This window comes from Physeter macrocephalus, chromosome 5 (genome assembly GCF_002837175.3).
Source record: "Physeter macrocephalus isolate SW-GA chromosome 5, ASM283717v5, whole genome shotgun sequence".
Taxonomy (NCBI): domain Eukaryota; kingdom Metazoa; phylum Chordata; class Mammalia; order Artiodactyla; family Physeteridae; genus Physeter; species Physeter macrocephalus.
The window spans coordinates 23,581,383-23,601,148 of record NC_041218.1 but is presented as its reverse complement, the minus strand read 5'-3'; the positions used below and the strand labels follow the sequence as shown (position 1 = coordinate 23,601,148).

General features: G+C 48.5%; 1 protein-coding gene across 3 annotated transcripts; it reads left to right on the top strand.

The window, feature by feature from the left end:
- The first annotated feature begins 130 nt into the window (after positions 1-130).
- TSPAN33 (tetraspanin 33) lies at positions 131-19,048 on the top strand. 3 transcript variants are annotated; one of them, XM_024130983.2, is made up of 8 exons: positions 131-479; positions 12,767-12,824; positions 13,486-13,613; positions 14,179-14,253; positions 15,377-15,472; positions 17,103-17,231; positions 17,631-17,792; positions 18,001-19,048. In XM_024130983.2, exons 1-8 carry the CDS (start codon positions 378-380, stop codon positions 18,100-18,102), a joined length of 852 nt encoding a protein of 283 aa, XP_023986751.1. In that variant the 5' UTR covers positions 131-377; the 3' UTR covers positions 18,103-19,048. The 3 variants fall into 3 exon arrangements, with proteins under 3 accessions (XP_023986751.1, XP_028345579.1, XP_054940658.1); XM_028489778.2 differs by having other exon boundaries at positions 143-479; positions 13,489-13,613; XM_055084683.1 differs by lacking the exon at positions 131-479 and adding an exon at positions 10,595-10,624.
- The last annotated feature ends 718 nt before the right edge of the window (positions 19,049-19,766 follow it).

The window sequence follows — 19,766 nt, the reverse complement described above, 5'->3', positions numbered from 1 at the left end:
GAGGGATGGTTGGATACTTAGTGACATCAGAGATCGACTAATGAGAAATCAGGCTTCGGCAGACGAGCCAATGGGAGGTCGAGGGCGGGCCCGGTTTCCTGGGAGCCCGGCGGGCCGGGCTAGTCCTCCAGCCACAGCCGTCTCTGCCGCTCACGCTGCCCGCGGCAGCTCCCGCGACTCCTGGAGGCTCCAGTAGCGGCGCCGTTCCCCTGCCCGCGCTTCTCCCGGAGGCACGGCGCGGGCATCTCCCGCCGCAGCGCAGTTCACCCGCCGCTCGGGCTCCGGCCGTGGCACGGCTCATGCCTCCGGGCGCGGAGCGCTCAGGTGGGCCGGCCGCAGCTGGGAGATAGGCCCCCGGGGGCGGCGGCGGCTGGACCATGGCCCGGAGACCCGGGGCGCCGGCCGCCTACGGGGAGGACTTCTCCTTCGTCAGTCCGCTGGTGAAATACCTGCTGTTCTTCTTCAACATGCTCTTCTGGGTGAGGCTTGGGGGTCGTGGGGGGCACCTGGGCTGCAGGGCACCCCCTGGAGGGTTGAGTGGGCTGCCCGCGCTGAGCAGAGGTCGTCCCCGGATGCCCGGTTCAAGGCGAACGTGGTGAGCGGCACTGCCGAGTTTTCTGAGAAGACCGTACTTTGGGGTAATTTACCCTAGGCAGAGACACCACAGTGGCTCCTTGTCTGCTGAGGGTGTTGGGGTGGAGGATATGCAGGGGATTCAGTGCAGACTTCTGGGTATTCTCCTCTCGGCATCGGATGAGGGTCTGTGTCAGGCCAAAAAGGTGGTTTTGAGCGGCAGGAGCGGGTTTTCCTGGTGGCCCAAGGCAGTCCCACTGATACACTTATGATTGGGGATTTTTCAGGCCTGGGGTCTGGGAGGCCCTGCTGGCAAAGAAAAAAGAGGAAGGAGGGAAACCCAAACCTTCCCTCTCCCTTACCTCAGAGAGAATGAGTTAAGGGGCTTTCATCTCTTCCTTTTGCAGGCCTCTGCTGCCCTTTCTCCCTCCAAAGGCTGAGAAAGGACAGGAAGGGCCTCCAGGTGTGGATATCTTTCCTAGAACTGTCCCAAACTTTGCCCCACCTTTCTCAGGACCAGGCTCCATCCCCGGGAGTTTGACTGTCTTCAGCTTCTTTAAATAGACCCTATGTTGGGCTGGAAGTCCAGGGGTCCTTTCAGAATCTTCTGCTTGGGGCTGGAAAAGTAGAAAAAATATTGGACCGGGGCTGCCTAGATTCTCATCCCCACTCTGCCATTAATTGTTGACTTGACTAACCTGGGCAATATGTTCACCTCTGTAGACCTTAGTCTCCTCCTCCATAAAAATCCAGCATGATCAAGGATGCCAGAAATACTCTGCTGGAGCTGAGAATGCAGCTGGACCAGATCATGAAATGCTAGCTCAATCCTGTTTCAGGTCTAGAGAGTCCCTGAGCCTCTCTGGGTTTGAAAACATTGGGAGATCCATCTGCTTTCCCCAATTTCTCTTCCAGCACCAACTATGCCAGAGCTGCTGCTCTAAGAGCCCGTTATGCTTGCCCACCTCTGCCTGAGACCTAAAGTTCAGACTTGCAGGAGGGAGGAGTCTAAAATACGTTTCCTAGGAGAGGGAGCAGACTAGGCAGCTAAGCCAGTTGCTGGAAAGGTTTCACAGGGGCCGTGGTGTGAACAGACACAAAGTACATAAGTGCTAGCCCATTGGGAAAAATGAGAGAAATCCCGGAGGGTGGTGATGACAGCTCATTCTCAGCCATTGTACTGGGAGAAATGAAGTTTGAACTCCTAATAAATTCTCAGTTTTAGAACTGGAAAAAAAAATTGGAAGACATCTTGTCCAGTACTCGCATCTTATATATGAGAAAGCCAAAGCATAGAGATGTTGTTTTATCCTAGGTCCAACAGCTGATTAGTAGGCTTGATCTGGTGATTTTTTTCTACTGAACCACAGTGCCTCTAGGGGAAGTCCTTGGCCCAGATGGCTGCTACTGTGGCTGGGGTGTTAGCAGTATTAGTAGTTAACTAGTCAACACAGGTTCCATGGTGTAGGTTCTGTTTCAGCTGGACGTCAGGCAAGAACAGAAGAAAATCTCACCACTACTCTGCCAGGCTGGGGGATGTCCTAAGGGGAACCCCCCACCTAAAAGCTAGTTCCTGAGAACCCTCTTACATGCTCACTGAGTGTCCCAGGCCAATGCACGCCATCCTCAGAGCCAGCACTAGCATCCCAGGGACCTCAGGTCCTCACTCTAACTTCCTCTATCAACCAAGGCTTTGCATGCATCTCCTTTGGAGCCTTTGGCACTTCACCCTTATCTGTGCTCCCCAGCTACAACAGCTGGGTGCATCTGTTACACTTGTGTTCTCAGTAATTTTCCTGGACTTCCCCACTCCACCCCACCGGGCTTTTGCCAGATAAATGACTTTGGGAGGTCGCAGCAAGGGAGAGAGTTTGGCCCAGATAGACCCATTTTTCTCGGTACAAATGCTTCATTCAAGGTCAGAGGACCTGGCTAACCAAGCTGGCACCATCCCAAATTAGAGGAGAGCCCCTTCTTGGCCCTACTTTAGACTCATAAGAAGCCATTGGCACTAGAAATGGCACACTGAAGGACAAGAGGCCCAGTTTCTTTCTGGCACCCACTTACTGTGTGACCCCAAGCCAATATATCTGTCTCTCTGTCCTTAAGCTTTCTCCTCTAAAGGAGACATTTTTTTGTGCCTCTGTGAACTGTTTAAAGATGAATGCATCACTTTGGGGACTGTTTTCTTTCTTCAAGAGCTGAGGCTAGATCTAAGGATGCATCTTTTTTTGTGTCCCGGTATCCTTGGGACATTGACCTTCCCAGGGGACAATACTCTTTTGGCATTACTGAGTGCCACTTCTCCCCCAGGTCCAGAGCCCCAGAGTTCATTCCACACAAGGCCAGCTGGAGATGAAGAGCTGCTTGCCCAGACCAGGGGTCATTTTTCTTCCCATCCCCCCTTTAGTGACTGGTTAGTGTGGTTTCTTTTTTGCAGGCTTCCACCATCCCAGTCAAATTCCCCTCTTCTACTCAGGCGGCACTTGAGTGCCATGGCTGGGACTGTCAGCCCACTCCTTTTCCAGACAGAGTGTGTACTCTGGCCAGGTGCTGGGGAACTGTGTATGGATGGTGTTTGTGTCTGGGCCTGGATCACCTTGGGATGGTAGCCAGCATTGTCTGGGCTCATACTCAGTGGTGGCAGTGGCTATCCCTGCTACTTCTCTAGGAGCCCTGATCCTTGGGGCCTTTGGTGTCTGACTCAGAAAGCTCCTGGCTCCTTTGGGACCAGGACCTATTCCACCTGTTCATGTTTCAAATCTCACTTCCCCTTTTGCCCAGGAGTTCTGATTTTCTCCCCAGAATTGTGCTGCTGGGTTACTGATTGTTAGGATACCATGGCTTGGAGAGTTGCCTCAAGATCACAAAAGTTGTATTTTAGTCTTTCAGTTAAGAAGTAGCTGACTTTCTTTACCTCCCTGTATTGGACAGCTCTGTGCAGAGGGAAGAGAGTGGGCTGGCACATGCTTTATCATCTTGGGCATATGTTGGCAGGAAATTATCAGTGCTGCCTACAGCAACCATCTCCTTCCTTACTGATCCTTTTCCCACCCAGGGCAGCAGTTGGGGTGGCTTTTGAGTCAGGCAAAGCCCAGAAGCTCAGATCTCCTGCCCCATATTTTGATTGTCAGATCTTTCTTTACTTGTGCTGCAATTATGTGTTTCTATTTTTCTCTCCCTCTAGACTTCAGGCTCCCAAGGGTAGAGACTGCCTTATTCACTTCTGGATTCTTAGTGCCCAGCTGTGTTTGGCAGAGAGTGGGTACTTATTGAATGTTTATTGAGTGGGGAATGAGAGAGCAGAGCCTACAGGGTGGAGGCATGATGCCCTTCCTCCCTCTCTCATGGACACTAGCCTTTCAGGATGCAGCACAACGTTAAGTCCTCCAGCATTCTTGGCTGGAGTATTGTCCTGTGTTCTTTTCTGCAGTGGGCCTGGCACCCCTCCCTCATGCCAGGTCAGAAAAAATGGCAGCCATCCTCTCCAGCATCTTCCTCAGGGCCTAATTACCACACACAGCACACGTGGACCCCCTTCCAGGTCTTCCCTAGGTGGATCCAGGCCTCTGGTGAGGTATCTTCTTCAACAAATTCACTTTCCTGCCTAGGACCACTGTATTGGAGTCCCTAGGGCACTCAGGATGCCCCAAACCACCTGCAGCACTGTCTATTGTAACCTGGTTCAGAAGCCATGAGGAAATGATGAGGCATCAAGCCTGGCAAAAGCCCCTCCTGAGTGACAGGGTCCCTTATGCCCCCATCCCCCCACCACAAACACACACACACACACACACACACACACACACACACACACACACACACACAACTACTTAAATATGCTAGGAGGCAGAGCCCATTTCCTCCCCCATTTTTCCCCTCCTTTCCCTATAGACTAACCAGGCTGCAATAAATGAATTATAACATTATTTTTTTATATATATATAAATTTATTTATTTATTTATTTTTGGCTGCATTGGGTCTTTGTTGCTGCGCGCGGGCTTTCTCTAGTTGCAGCAAGAGGGGGCTACTCTGTTGCGGTGCGTGGGCTTCTCATCGCGGTGGCTTCTCTTGTTGTGGAGCATGGGCTCTAGGCGTGCGGACTTCAGTAGTTGTGGCTTGCGGGCTCAGTAGTTGTGGCTTGCGGGCTCTGGAGCGCAGGCTCACTAGCTGTGGCGCACGGGCTTAGTTAGTCTGCGGCATGTGGGATCTTCCCAGACCAGGGCTCGAACCCGTGTCCCCTGCGTTGGCAGCCGGATTCTTAACCACTGCGCCACCAGGGAAGTCCCTATCACATTATTTTTATAAAAACAACAACAACAACAATACCAAGAATGAAGACAAGAACCACACTCTTTGCTGTCAAGTCACATGCATGCCTTCTTAACTCCTCAGATAGCTCTGTTTGCCTTGTACCAAGTAGAAAATCATAAACTTCAAGCAGCCTTTAAAAAGAATAAAAGAAAAGCATCTCTTAGAGTCTCGATAGCAGGCTGTGTGTGAGGCTGGTAACTCCAGGCTGTGAGTTTGCGTGTTTATACTACTTTGAGCACTTGTGAACTTTCCTTCCTCATTTATACCCTTGGAAAACCAAAACCAGCCATGGCCTAAGGAAGGAGCTAAAGGGTTGGCCCAGACATTGGAGAGGAAAGAGCCCTGTGGACTCCTCTACTCCAGCAGGACAATTCCATCCTATCCAGAGGGAGAAAGCCAAGAGCCAGTTTCACATGGATAGTTGCCACTTCAGAAACCCAGGAACAATGGTGGTGCCAGGATGACCACTGAAGGACTGGTGTGTTTAGATCCTGGGCAGTGAGAGAGGAGGCCCTACTTTAGGGCTAGCAAGATGTGATTTCTTTGACTTCATCCAGAAATAAGGATAGAAAGGACTGAGAAGCTGGAGGTACGGACCCCTCCCTCCCAATGTCCCTCTGGGAAGGGACAGTGTTTTGATTCCCATGCAGGGAATCACTCTAGTCTCAGCTGTCCCCCACCACCACCTTCAAAAGAAGAGGGAAAAAGATTTATTCCAAAGAAGAAGTGAGGACTCTGAGGCAGATCCACCCAGTTCATGCAGACTGGACTTTAGAATGTGGAAGGTGGACAGGCCGGCTTTCTCTCAGTGGCTGGCGGGCCCTGGGTGGTGATGCCCGGTCTGCCCCTTTCAGGCGCCGTTCCAGGGACTTCCCTCTGGGTCCTGTAGGACCCTCCTGATGCTGTTTTACTTCCCCCTGCCTGAGCCCCGCCCAGTCTGGAGATTACCCACTGCTCACCCAAGATAACTGCAGGCAGCTCCTTCCCACCTCACATGTGCCTGGAAGTGAATACACATGTCCTGGTAGGAGACAGAGAGGGAGGCAGCCATGTGACCGAGGTCATAAGGCTCTGGAGCCATGTGGACCTACATTCCAGTCCCTCTAGCCATTCACTAACTGAGTGCATTCTCCCAACATCAGTTCTATAAAGTGGAGATCCTAACACCCTCTTGGGGTTGTGGTCATAGTATACATACAGTGGTTAGTCCAGTGCCTGGCCCTTAGCACGCAACAAAAGGTAGCTGTTACATCGTTGTTAGAATTGGCTCCTAGAGGTCACCTTTTGGCGATGGACTTGGAGAGCTAGGATGAGTGCTCCTTCTGAGGAGTGGCAACTAGGTGGGGATTGAGTCTAGGTAAGGGCCAACCTTGAGCCGACTTCCTTCCGCCTTGAACACCCTTGTTCACATTCCTACTGTTAGCCAGAGGGAGATGACAATTAATGGCATCTTTATATTTTATAGTTTACAAAGACGTTTCATATATATCATAGGAACAGAGACTCCACTGTTGTCTTTAAGGACCTTCCCTAGGTCCACTCCTCAGAGCTTTTCACACCGCATTGGTCTTAAGGTACAATCCAGTGGAAATGGATTCCAAGAGCTAATTTGCCTGTAATTATCGGCATTTGAGCATTAGAGCCAGGAGAAGAACTCTTGTTCAGGACCTCAACTTGGGGCCCTATAACCACTTATCTCTTAGTATTGATGGCTGTGAAGTAGTGTCCAGGGGGCTAGAATAAGGGTTTTCCTCACATCAAATCATAACTGTCTTTTCCTGATTTACAGGAAAAAAAAGTCAAGATAATGGAAAGGCTTTTCTCCATTTTCTGTTTTCTCCCATCTTCTCTCCAAGACAACAGCTGCTTATCTGCCACCAAGTGCAAGCAGAGGCAAAGGAGAGAGGACAAGTAGCAACAAACATGGAAAACTAGGAAACTATTTAGAGTATTGCCATATTATTTTATGAGATGCAGAGACATACGTCTAACAGCTGAATCATCTGTTAGTAAAATTGTTCCTTATTTCTATGATAGAAATTAGTATGTCATCCTTCCTCATATGACACATTGAGAAGGACACATTATCTGTGTAATATTCCTGTCAAAAATATGTCGTCTGAATCTAATTGGGAAGCAACAATCTGACATCCAAATTGAGGGACATTAAGCCAAACAACTGGCCTGGACTTACCAAAAAAAATTTCAGTGTCAAAATAAAAAATATCAGAACATGTGTTGGCAAGGATATGAAGAAATTGGAACCCCGTACATTGCTGGTGGGAATGTGGAATGGTGCAGCTGCTCTGAAAAAAGTTTGGCAGCTCCTTAAAAAATTAAACATAGAATTAACATATGACCTGGCAGTTCCATTCCTGGGTCTGTACCCAAGAGAGCTGAAAACAGGTATTCAAACAAAAACTTGTACATGGATATTCATAGCAACACTATTCACAATAGCCAAAAGGTGGAAACAACCCAAATGTCCATCAGAGGATGACTGGATAAACAAATTGGGTTCTATCCATACCATGGGAAATTATTAGGCCATAAAAGGTACTGAACTACTCTTACATGCTACAACATGGATGAATCTTGAAAACATTATGCTAAGTGAAAGAAGGCAGACACAAAGAGCCACATATTATGTATTCCATTTATAGAAAATGTGCAGAATACGCAAAACCATAGAGACAGAAAGCAGATCTGTGGTTGCCAGGGGTTGGAGGAGTGGAGGGAATGGGAGTGACCATTTAATGGGTACAGCGTTTATATTTGGGGTGATGAAAATGTCCTGGAACCTGATAGTGGTGGTGGTTGCATAGCAGTATGCATGTACTTAAGGCCACTGAACTGTACACTTTAAAATGGGTAATTTTGTGGTATATGTATTTTACCATGATTTTTTTAAAAGTCGGTGTCTTGAAAAACCAAAAACAAAGAAAAGAAAAAAAGCTGTGAAACTGTTCCAGGCTAAAGGAGACTTGATCACTAAATGCATGATCCTTGACTGGATCCTGAACGAGAAAAAAGGGGAAAAAAACCCCAGTTATAAAGGACATTATTGGGATAATTGGGGAAAGTTAAATATGACTGTAAATTAGATAGCAGTAGTAGCATATTAAAGCTTCAAAAAGAATCTAGGGCTTCCCTGGTGGCACAGTGGTTGAGAGTCCGCCTGCTGATACAGGGGACACGGGTTCGTGCCCCGGTCCAGGAAGATCCCACATGCCGCGGAGCAGCTGGGCCCGTGAGCCATGGCCGCTGAGCCTGCGCGTCCAGAGCCTGTGCCCCGCAACGGGAGAGGCCATAACAGTGAGAGGCCCGCGTACCACAAAAAAAAAAAAAAAAAAAGAATCTAATATGTCAAGATCGTATAGTGTACACCAACAGAGCACTGTTAGTGCCTTGTCATCTGAACAGTTTTAAGATCCACTGCCATATGTTTTGGTGTAAGCAGAAATCACCCTGATTAAAGGTTGTAAAATTGCATGCAAGTGAATCCCAGTTTAAGAAAACATGATATTAAAAAGTGTGGATTTCCAAGACTAACAAATTGAGGGTGACTATTTTTTAAATAGATTTCATTTTTCAGAACAGTGTTAGTTTTACAGAAACTTTTGAGAAGATGGTACAGCGACCTCCCATATATCCCACATCCAGTGTCTCTCATTATTAACATCTTACATGTGTATGATACCTTTGTTACAATTAATGGCATTATCATTAAGGTCCATACTTTATTCAGATTTCCTTAGTTTTTACTTAGTGCCCTTTTTGTGTTCCAGGATCCCATCCAGGATATTGAATTTCATTTAGTTGTCATGTCTCCTTAGATTTTTGTTGGCTGTGGCAGTTTCTCAGAATTTCCTTGTTTTTGATGACTTTGACAGTTTTCAGGAGTACTGGTCAGACATTTTGTAAAATATCCCTCTGTTGGAACTCGCCTGATGTTTTCTCATGGTTATACTGGGGTTATGGATTTGGGGAAGGAAGAGCACAGAAGGGAAGTGCCATTTTCATCACATAATCTCATACATCAATGACCTCTGTTGATGTTGACCTTGATCACCTGGCTGAGGTAGTCAGGCTTCTCCACTGTAAATTTAGTCTCTTCCCCCCTTTTCCATACTGTTTGGAAGGAAGTTACTGTGTGCCGCCCACACTTGGAAGTGGGGAGTTATGCTCCACCTTCTTGACAGTGCAGTACCTCCAAAAAATATTTGGGATTCTTCTGCGTGGGGGTTTTGTCTTTTCTCCCCCATTTATTTATTTATTAAGCCATTTATATCAGTAGGGACTCATGGGTATTTATTTTATATTTGGGGTAGCAATTCCATACTCTTTTATTTTGATGTCTCTTTGGCATAGCCACACAAATGTGGGGTTTTGTTTTTGTTTTTTGTTTGTTTTTGAGCATTTCCTTACCTTCTGGCACCACAAGATGCTCCAGACTTACCTATTTCCCACCCCAGTCCTCGGATCAGCCATTTCTCCAAGGAGCCCAGGGGATGGCTATTTTCTTTATAAGGTGATTACTCACCTTACATAAGGGTAAAGGTACTGGTGCATGCAAATTATTTTATATAATTTGATTGACAACTCTTCAAGAACACGCCTTTGGCTGGACTCAGCTATTTTAAAAACTGTCTAGCTTTTGAAAGTTTCCAGCAAGACTTCATTCTAGCCAGATTATGAAAAGCTGTTCTAGGAAGAGAAGTGTCTTTATCTCCATTCTCATCATGAAAGGAGATCACTGGTGATATTGTAGGGTGTCGTAAGATTTTGTAGCAAAGACTGATATATTGTAGACAGTACCCGACTGAGACTGGAAATGGGGTAATGTCCAGATATTGCCACTGCACCCATGTGCACTTGGTCAAATATCACTTCCCTCTTTTGGCCTCATCTGTAAAAAAAAAAGGTGAGTGGCTGAGTTCATTTCTAAGCTTCTATTCAGCTCTAAAATGTTATGCTATTAACAGCAGCAGCACTAACTTTGGAATGGCAGCAGCTTTGAGGAGTTCAGGGTGGGAGATGTGGGCAGGAATAGAAGTGTGAAAGGGCAAGCTTGACTGCAGGATAAAGAGGCAGATCAATGACAAATGCAGAATTTTAGAGTTAGCTAGTGAGTTCCAGGTAAGCAGTATCATTAATGATCATATTAAATATTAATGATAATATTAATGTCTTAATCTTGTTTTTCACATAGCCAGCACCTACTGCTCTAGATCCCTGGCTGAGTGTGCTTTAGGCTTGTGGTTCTCGAACTTGACTGCATGTTGGAATCGCCTGGTATGCATTCAGAAACACTGTTGCCTGGGTTCTAATGCCAGAGGTTCTGATATACTGGGTTTGGGGTGCAGCCTAGGCATCAGGAGTTTTTAAGTTCTCCTCCGTGCCCCCCATTCTAATGGCAGCCAAGGTTAAGAAGCACTGCATTAGGCTCTAGATGCTCTTGCCCCCTCCCATGTAACAGATACATCTCCTTAAGGGCAGGGACCACATCTTGCTCATCTTTGCAGCCCTCAGAGTATCTCCTACATAACAGCTGATGAATTGGATTTGGATAGTATATTAGTTTCCTATTACTGCTGTAACAAATTGCCACAAACTTAATAGATTAATATAACACAAATTAGTTTTCTCATAGTTCTGGAGGTCAGAAGTCCAAAACAGGTCTCACTGAGCAAAAATCAAGATGTCAGCAGGAATGGTTCCTTCTGGAGGCTCTAGGTAAGAATCTATTTGCTTGCCTTCTCCAGCTTTTAGAGGCTGTTCACGTTCTTCAGCTTATGGCACATACTCCAGCCTCTGCTTCTGTTGTCATACATATCTCCTCCTCTGACTCTGACCCTCTTGCCTCCCTCTTATAAGGTCCCTTGTGATTATATTGGGCCAACTGGGATAATCTCCCCAGTTGCAAGGTCCTTAACTTAATCACATTGGCAAAGCCCCTCTGGCCGTGTAAGGTGACATATTCACAGGTTCTGGGAATTAGGAATGGACATCTTTGGGAGGACACTGTTCTACCTACCACAGATAGAGACAGAGCAACTGCTATAATTACAAGCCCACCCATGGAATGAAGTTACCCTGTGACACATGGCATCTCTTTACTTTTCCTTTCTTGTTTTAGCTGTGATAGGATTTAATCAGAGACCATCTTTGTGGAAAGTTATACACCTTAGTGAAAATTTAACGTGACAAAACGGTGAGGAGCCTGGAAGCAACAGAAATAAAGAGCAGATACATATTTTTTAATGATTTAGTAAAGTGATATTCAGAACCGTAATTGGCTGCGGTGAGTTTTAAAGGGCAGACAGAGATGCCCAATCACTCTGGCAAAGGGCTTGTGTTTCCAGGCCTGTGGGGTAACCGGGATCTCCGTTGTTTGGTTTCCTTGCCTCCCACCAACTCCCCCTTGCTCCCTGAGCCTGGCTGTGCTGTGGGACAAGAAGCCAGCTGGCACCTGCAGCCCCTCACACAGCTCTCTCTGCAAGCAGCTCCCTCTCTCCTGGACAAAGAGTGTGAGAGGGCCAGCACATCACACATCTGGCCCCGAGTCAGAGGCGGCGTCAAATGATTGGGGATCAAGGAGAAGGGGCTGTGTGTACAAGCCGAGAAGAGTCCTGAAAGGCGCGGTTTTAGACAAGGGTTTCCCATTTCCTGCTGAATGCACCAGCTGGTAGAGTTTCCCAAGGAAAATGTCTCTACTGAGGGGCTAGTCTGACCCTATTACCTGCTATAGGTGCTCAATTCCCTTCTCCCACCAAAGCCCCAAGATGGTTTCTTCCCAGCTGGTCTCTGTCTGGCAGGACAGTGGAGTGCAGCCAGCCCTCTCCTTCACCACTGAGTTGGTCAAGTCCCTGCTGCTGAGAACTCCCTCCAGCCAGAGCTTGGCCCCTGCTATTGCCATGGTGACAGCCAGCTGCTTCTTAGCACCAGCCTGGAAACTGGGCACAAAGGAAGGGTGGCCGAAGGATGTACACACTGGGCCACCTTGCACTCCTGGAGGCATAGGGTGGGGTATAGAGAAGGCCCCTTTAGGGAGCGCTGGTGGTCTCGGATGGGTTTGTTCTCTCAGAGAGAAGCCAGGAAGTTTGAAAAGTCTCAACTTCTCCGTTTCACACTGGAATCAGGGTTTAAAAAGTTTCCTCTGCAAGGTAGTTCTGCTATTTTATACCTACGCATTCATGTGCAAGCATTCTTTCACACTGGTTTGTACTTCCATTCTTGCATTTGACACCATATTGACCTCCAAGAGGGTTAGAGACCTGGGAGCATCTACTCAGGCCTGCTTCAGGTTTAAGACCTCCCCTTTGATGTAGCTGGATTCAAATTCAGAACTTCATAGTTTCTATGTGACCCTGGGCAACTTAATCCTTAGTAATCATAGATAATATTTATTATCAGGCATCATGTTAAATGCTTTCCATGCATTCTTTTATTTCATTTTCACAGTGATCTTATTAAATGTAGTTGTTTTAAATTACCATCTTCAGATACAGAAACTGAGGCTCAGAGAGTTGTCCAGCACAGACCCAGGTTCAACTCACTCTGAAGCTCATGTTTTAAACTGCTATTCTGTTTTAACCTTGCATTGCCTTAATTTCCTTAACTGTAAAATGGGGATAATAGCTGCCTCACAAGATAACTGTGTTGTGCGGATTAAATGAGATAATCTTGGTATAAGCTTTTCATGGAGGTAAAGCACTGACAGATTCTATCAATAGTATCACCAGGGAGGAAAAAGATGCTCATTTCTGTGTCCAGGAAGAGTCGTCCTCCTCCTACTCTGCTTTAAGGTTACTCACGGCTATCAGGGCCCCCCGATTTCCAAAACCTCAGGGTGTGGCTCCTTCCCTGTCTCCACAGGTGATTTCCATGGTGATGGTTGCCGTGGGAGTCTACGCTCGGCTGATGAAGCACGCAGGTGAGCTGTAGGTCCCCGTCCATCTCCCCACGACTCTTCTCTGCCTCTTTCAGCCCTGGTCTTTCAGCCCTCCTTCCCACATAAGCTATGGAGCTGTAGGGGGGCAGCTACCCTCTAGCCAAATCCTAGAGGCTTACTCCATCAGGCCATCCAAGCCAGTTCACCTGGATTTCCCTGAGCTCCCACGAGTCTTCTGAGATCTGCCTGCATTTTAGGCTTAAGAAGTGTCTAGGGAAGAAGGTAGGCTTCTGGGTGCAAAGAGTAGCCATGGGCTGTAGCCCTTCCTTCGCTCTGTTCCGGAGTAACTCAACCTCCATTCCTATTCCTCTGCACAAAGTCTCCAGGAAACGGAATCTGCAAAGCCAACGAGCCTAATGCCATTCTAATTCTTTTCTGGAGCGAAAGTGGTCCCTCCTCTCTTAAGCCTGGGAATAAAGGCTCTTACTTTCTGTTAGTTTCTCAAATTAAATGCCACAAGCCCTTCTGGGCCCTTTGTTTTCTCCCCATGGGAGGGCAGTACTGCTTCCTGTAACCTTCCCCCATCCACACTGGAGAATCCCCCACCAGGGGAGGAGGACAGTTTGGGGGGCACCCCTCCCCCTCCCTGGTACCCCCCTCAGTTGGCACCAGACTCAGACTGAGAGACAGCCCCTTCCCCCAGAAGCAGCGCTGGCCTGCCTGGCCATGGACCCTGCCATCCTCCTGATCGTGGTGGGCGTCCTCATGTTCCTGCTCACCTTCTGCGGCTGCATCGGCTCTCTCCGGGAGAACATCTGCCTCCTGCAGACGGTGAGTGGTCAGGGGCGCCCCCAGAAATGCCCTGGCCTCTCTCCTCCACGTGCCTCTCGTTCCTGAAACCTTTCAGTTTCCTTTGTCCCTCTCTGCCCCCAAGATCTGTGCTGTCCACCCCTCACTGTAGAGCTCAGCCCAGGTGACCCAGCACAGGGTGACCACCCTCAGGACAGCGTCCCAGAGGCAGCTGCCTTTTTGTTTTGTTTTGTTTTGTTTTTGTGGTACGCGGGCCTCTCACTGTTGTGGCCTCTCCCGTTGCGGAGCGCAGGCTCCGGACGCGCAGGCTCAGCGGCCATGGCTCACGCGGCCATGGCTCACGGGCCCAGCCGCTCCGCGGCATGTGGGATCTTCCCGGACCGGGGCACGAACCCGTGTTCCCTGCATCGGCAGGCGGACTCTTAACCACTGCGCCACCAGGGAAGCCCGAGGCAGCTGCCTTTACTGTGTGTGGGGCACCTAGGAGAAAGTGCCCCGTGGCCCCCCAGTACTCGCCATGGCCCTGGAAAGAACTACTGCCCAGCATGGTAACAGACTGTCTCCTTTTTCTGCCGGCTCCCCACAGTTCTCCCTCTGTCTCACCATCGTGTTCCTGCTACAGCTGGCAGCCGGGGTCCTGGGCTTCGTCTTCTCAGACAAGGTAACACTGGGAGTCACAGGGCCTCCTCAGATGTGAACCAGAGGGAGGAAGGGAAGGTTCCTGCCCGTGCTTAGCCTGACTAATTAACCGCAGTGGTCCTTCCCCTGAGAAGCATCGGCCTCTGAAAGAGTATCCTTAGGGATGAATGAATGGCCTTTAACGTTGCCATATTTAAAGAGGATTTCAAGATTGTAAGGTGTTTTCCTCTGACAGTCTGAGATGCCAACAGGGAAGTAAATTCTATGAACCGAAAGTTAAAATAGTCTGTAAACTTTAATGGCAAATGATTGAGTGAAATTCACTTATCAAGTGGACCACAGACAACGTGAAGAGCCTTTTATTTCTTTTAAAAATTATTTATTGGGATAAACAAAAGTAAGAAAAGGGGGAAGTAAACAACACTTTGAACAGCTCTTACCATATCTGGAATTGGTCTGCCATTCAGTGACAGGCCTTTTAATTAAGAACCAGAATTTCTTTCCCAAAGGGCAGATGATTACCAGGGGCAGAGTATAGGACTATGGATAGGAAACTTTGAGAAAAGCAATGAAGCAGGAGGGAAGAGACCATGGTAGAACTATGAATTTGAGAGCCACTGAGTTAATTCAGAATGTCCTAGTCCTTTGGGCTTAGTAAAATCCCAATATGATACAGATCTGTTTTGAGTCTAAAGAGATGCAATTCTCTTAGGTCCACTAGAGGTCAGTGCCTCAGCTCAGTAAGTCCTTTTCTACTAAATACTCCCCCCACCCCCGCCCCCGGACACACACACACACACACACACACACACACACACACACACACAAACTAGTTTCGCTGCTTTGCATCAGTCAACAAGTATTTTGTGTAATAGTATTCAGAGATAGATAAATATTGGATTATCTTGAAATGTGGCTCTGAGAAGAGGCAATAGCAGGACCAGCGTTTTTCTTGCCCACAGGTACCTGAGGGCCCAGGGATGCACAGGCTTCGGAATTGGCCATCTTCCATCACTAGGACTCGGTTCTGATTTCAAGGCTGACTTAAATAAAGAAGGATGACCACTGTCTATTGCTATTTCTGCAGGGAGGAGCAGGTTAGGGGTTAGTCCTGTGTTCTGATTCCCGCCTCGTGTTTCTGGCAGGCGAGGGGGAAAGTGAGTGAGATCATCAATAACGCCATTGTGCACTACCGAGATGACTTGGACCTGCAGAACCTCATTGATTTTGGCCAGAAGAAGGTATGGGCTAAGAGGTGGGGGGGTCATCTAGTGGTCCGGGAAGCTGTGGGCAAAAGTTAATGCCATTCCAAGAGACACCTCACCCTCATCACCTGCCGGGTAATGGATTCTGGGAAGGGGTCTGGCAAAAAAAACACACGTAGCTTTAAAAGTACTTTTAAGGGCAAAGAACAGTATATATAGTAATCTACCAATTGTGTAAAAAAAAGAGAGGAAAGAATATGTATTCATGTTTGCAAAAGGAATCTGGAAGGATATGAAGGAAACCATTATAAGTGGTTACTTATAGTGGGAGGGGGAACTGGGAAGATTTTTTAATATTACCAATTCAAAAGTCAGATTTTTTTAATTGTGGTAAAACATACATAATATCAAATTTACCTTTTTTTTTTTTGATGTTGGGGGTAGGAGTTTACTAATTAATTTACTTTATTTTTGCTGTGTTGGGTCTTCGCTTCTGTGCAAGGGCTTTCTCTAGTTGTGGCAAGCGGGGGCCACCCTGCATTGCGGTACGCGGGCCTCTCACTATCGCGGCCTCTCTTGTTGCGGAGCACAGGCTCCAGACGCACAGGCTCAGTAGTTGTGGCTCACGGGCCTAGTTGCTCCGCGGCATGTGGGATCCTCCCAGACCAGGGCTCGAACCCGTGTCCCCTGCATTAGCAGGCAGATTCTCAACCTCTGCACCACCAGGGAAGCCCCAAATTCACCATTTTTAAGTGTAAAGATCTGTAGCACTAAGTACATTCACATCACCATCCATCTCCAAAACTTTCTTCCCAAACTGAAACTCTGTACCCCATTAAACACTAACTCCATTTTCCCCCTTCCCCTAGCTGCTGGCAAGCACCATTCTGTGTTCTATGTCTATGAATTTCTGTCTCTATGAATACTGCATTTGTCCTTTTGCGACTGGCTTGTTTCACTTAGCATGTCTTCAGGATTCATCCATGTTGTGGGATGTGCCAAAACTCCTTCCTTTATAAGGCTGAATAATATTCCATCATATGTATATACTGCATTTTGTTGATTCATTTATCTTTTGATGCACACTTGGGTCACTTCTACCTTTTGCCTGTTGTGAATAATGCTGCTATGAGTCAGAACTTAAATTTGAAACAAAAGTGCTTTTGAGACCAGTGCTGAGTTCCCCTTCGCTTGGTGCAACACTCTTGACTTGGATCCTGTTTGCTTTCATGGTGTAATTATGGGCCCACAATATTGAAGAGTCTCCTCCTGTGCTTTCTCTATATTAAGGCAAATGTTTGTAGCAGTGATCCTTTATTTCAGCCAGTATTTTTGGAACATATACTTTTGCCAAGCTCTATGCTATACAGGACTGCAAAACCAGAAACTGCCCTCAAGGAGCTCATAGTTGAGTGTGTAAAACAAAATATATATACAACAAGTTATAACAAGACATATAAAATGATAGAAATTAAGAAGAGAAAACTTCTTCAGGGAAAGGTCACTGAGAAGCTTGAGCTCCAGGTTCCAGGTTGTGTTTTAACACAGCGTGAACTTACAAGTGTAAGCTTGCCATAGACTTTTGGTTGCTCTGAGAGTTCCCCTTGTCACCTCAGTGTGGGGATGGGGGTGGTAATTTTAACCCCTGTGGTGGGCTTTGTTGCAGTTCGGCTGCTGTGGAGGGATTTCCTACAAGGACTGGTCCCTGAACATGTACTTCAACTGTTCGGAAGACAACCCGAGCCGTGAGCGCTGCTCTGTGCCTTACTCCTGTTGCTTGCCTACCCCCAACCAGGTGAGCACACATCCCACCTCACTTCCTCCCGCAGTGATCTGAGTTACTTTCTGATTAGGGCAGCTGCTATTGGGAATCTCCATCCCCTGGTTTAGCCAGTCAATTTTGTAGGACAGCTGTCAGATGGCAGCTGATCTGCCATCTGATGGCTCTGTTATCTTGCACTCCTGTAGCCCACTTGGGGGTTCAGAAGGCACAGGTCTCTAAGGTAAGGAGAACTGGACTCAGACGTCTCAGAGGAAGGGAAGTCTGCATTTAGCAACTTCCAACGTAGCATCCTCCACATATATTCTCTAACAATTTAGGAGTTTAGGAAGGGTGGGAAGCCCATCAGCTAGGGCCCCAAAGAAAAAGCTATTGGAATGGGAGTCCCACTTGGCTTTTCAACTCTCTCCCCAGGCAGTGATCAACACCATGTGCGGCCAAGGTATGCAGGCCCTTGACTACTTGGAAGCTAGTAAAGTCATCTACACCAATGGCTGTATTGACAGATTGGTCAACTGGATACACAGCAACCTCTTCGTACTTGGTGGTGTGGCACTGGGCCTGGCCATCCCCCAGGTAACGTGCCCTGTAAAACTGTGGTCCCACAATTCTGTAAAGACTCCTTTGTTGGGGGAGGGCACCTGGGGCTCAGCTAGGGTGTCAGGCACTAACGTTGCTGACGGGTAGGAGATGTGATGGTGCCGACTGCACTGGGAAGACTGAGTCAGAGAAAACAAAGGCATCACTCATTGCCGAGGACCCAATTCCTTCTCACCTTTCCCAGCTGGTGGGAATCCTGCTGTCCATGATCCTCGTGAGTCAGATCAAAGATCAGATCAAACTGCAGCTCTACAACCAGCAGCACCAGGCTGACCCATGGTACTGAGAATCCATCCTGCACCTCCTCGTTAGGGCAACAGGCGAGCCTCATCAACCAACGGCAGTGGTTACAACTCTCAGCACCAAATGGAGATTTGGGTTCCAGCCCCACAAGCGACGGCCCAGTGGCAAGAAGCAAACTCCAGATGCCAGAAGGCAGGGTACACAGGTGGCTCAAGTCTGGGAAGGATGTGCCTCCTCTCCCCATCCTAGCTCTCAGCGTTGTTATTTTGTATTCTTTCTACCCTCCACCATTTGGGTTTCTGTTCTTGTTTTGTCTGAGCAGATATGCTTGAGCAGCAGCAGTCGCACAGAGTTGTGGGGACAACAGGCTTTCCACCGAAGCACTGCAACTGACAGACCTGCTGGGGCTGCCACTGAGCTTGCTGCACATACTCGCATTCTGGCTGTTGCCAGTGCGCCCTGCCTGGAGTCCGGTTGCCATGATACCGGCTCCAGAAGGGAAGGGAGTGGAGCAGGCAATGAGCGTGGGGGTCGGCTGGGGACAGTCGTATGTGCTGGGGAGGAGTGGAAGACCCTGTGTTTACTAACTGCCTGTGCTGCCGTCCTCCCAGGTAGTCAGAGTGAGCTACATCCTGCCCCTCCCTCATTTCCATGGAAACGCGGCAGCAACTGCAAGGGGTACAACAAGCAGCCAAGTTCACCCCGTCTCCCCTCCTTTAAAAAATGTCTGGAACCATGGTCTCTATCTTCTGCAGCCAGCAGAGGTGGGACTGAGCCATACGTCCCCTTGAACTCCACCCCTGTATGGCCCTCGCTCTCCAGTAAGTGGGTTTCTTTTTTTTAACGTTGGCAGTGTGCAGAGAAAGAGAGGTAACACCCCCCCCCGCCCCCCATTCCTCTGCACCAGAGCTCAGTATTTCTACAGTGTAAGCAGGGATCTTGCTGGGGCTGGGGGAGCCAGAAATGGCAATAAAAGTTTGTTGACCTGGGCTAACCTGGACTCCATGAATTTTCCATTCTGGCAACTGGGAAGGGAGGGGTAGAAGGGCCCGGCCGGTGGGCCCTCCCTCCAAGAGGGGACTGGACACTCTCCTAAACGCTACCGTACTTCCCCGGCCCCACCACTCACCCCAGCTCCGTCTAGCAGATGCACCATTCCCCTCCCACAACCCCGCTCCCTCCAGTCTAAATTAGATCAAGAGATTCCCCCATTCGCATTTGGGAACGGCATAATTTTATCCCCAAACCTGACGTTAATTTTTTTTTCCGAACTAAAATAATTTGCTACCCAAAACTTTCCGGATGGGTTAGGGAAGGATACGTCTGTAAATCACGGTGTAGCCCTCTCGCCGGGAAGGGAGGGGGGAGGAGTGAGGAGGAGGAAGGCCATCTCTTCACTCCCAGTCTAGACACTCTAGCCCTCTCCTCCATCTTTATCTGAAAGAGCTGGGTACCGCGGCCCGTCTTGCTTTAGTGAAGACCCAGAAAAAAATTTCCAGCCGTGCGCATGGCTTCCTCGCGCGGAGAAGAGCGGGCGAGCGGGGAGAGCAGGGAGGCCTAGCTGGCCCATCGCGGGGCGGGGCCGGGGCGGGGCCCCGTGGCGCCGTGGGTGGTCCCCACCCCCGTGGCGGCTGGGCCGCGCCTCTCCCTCCCCACCCGCGAGGAGGGGCAGGGCTGCGTGACCCCACTCCCCGGTGAGTGTCCCCC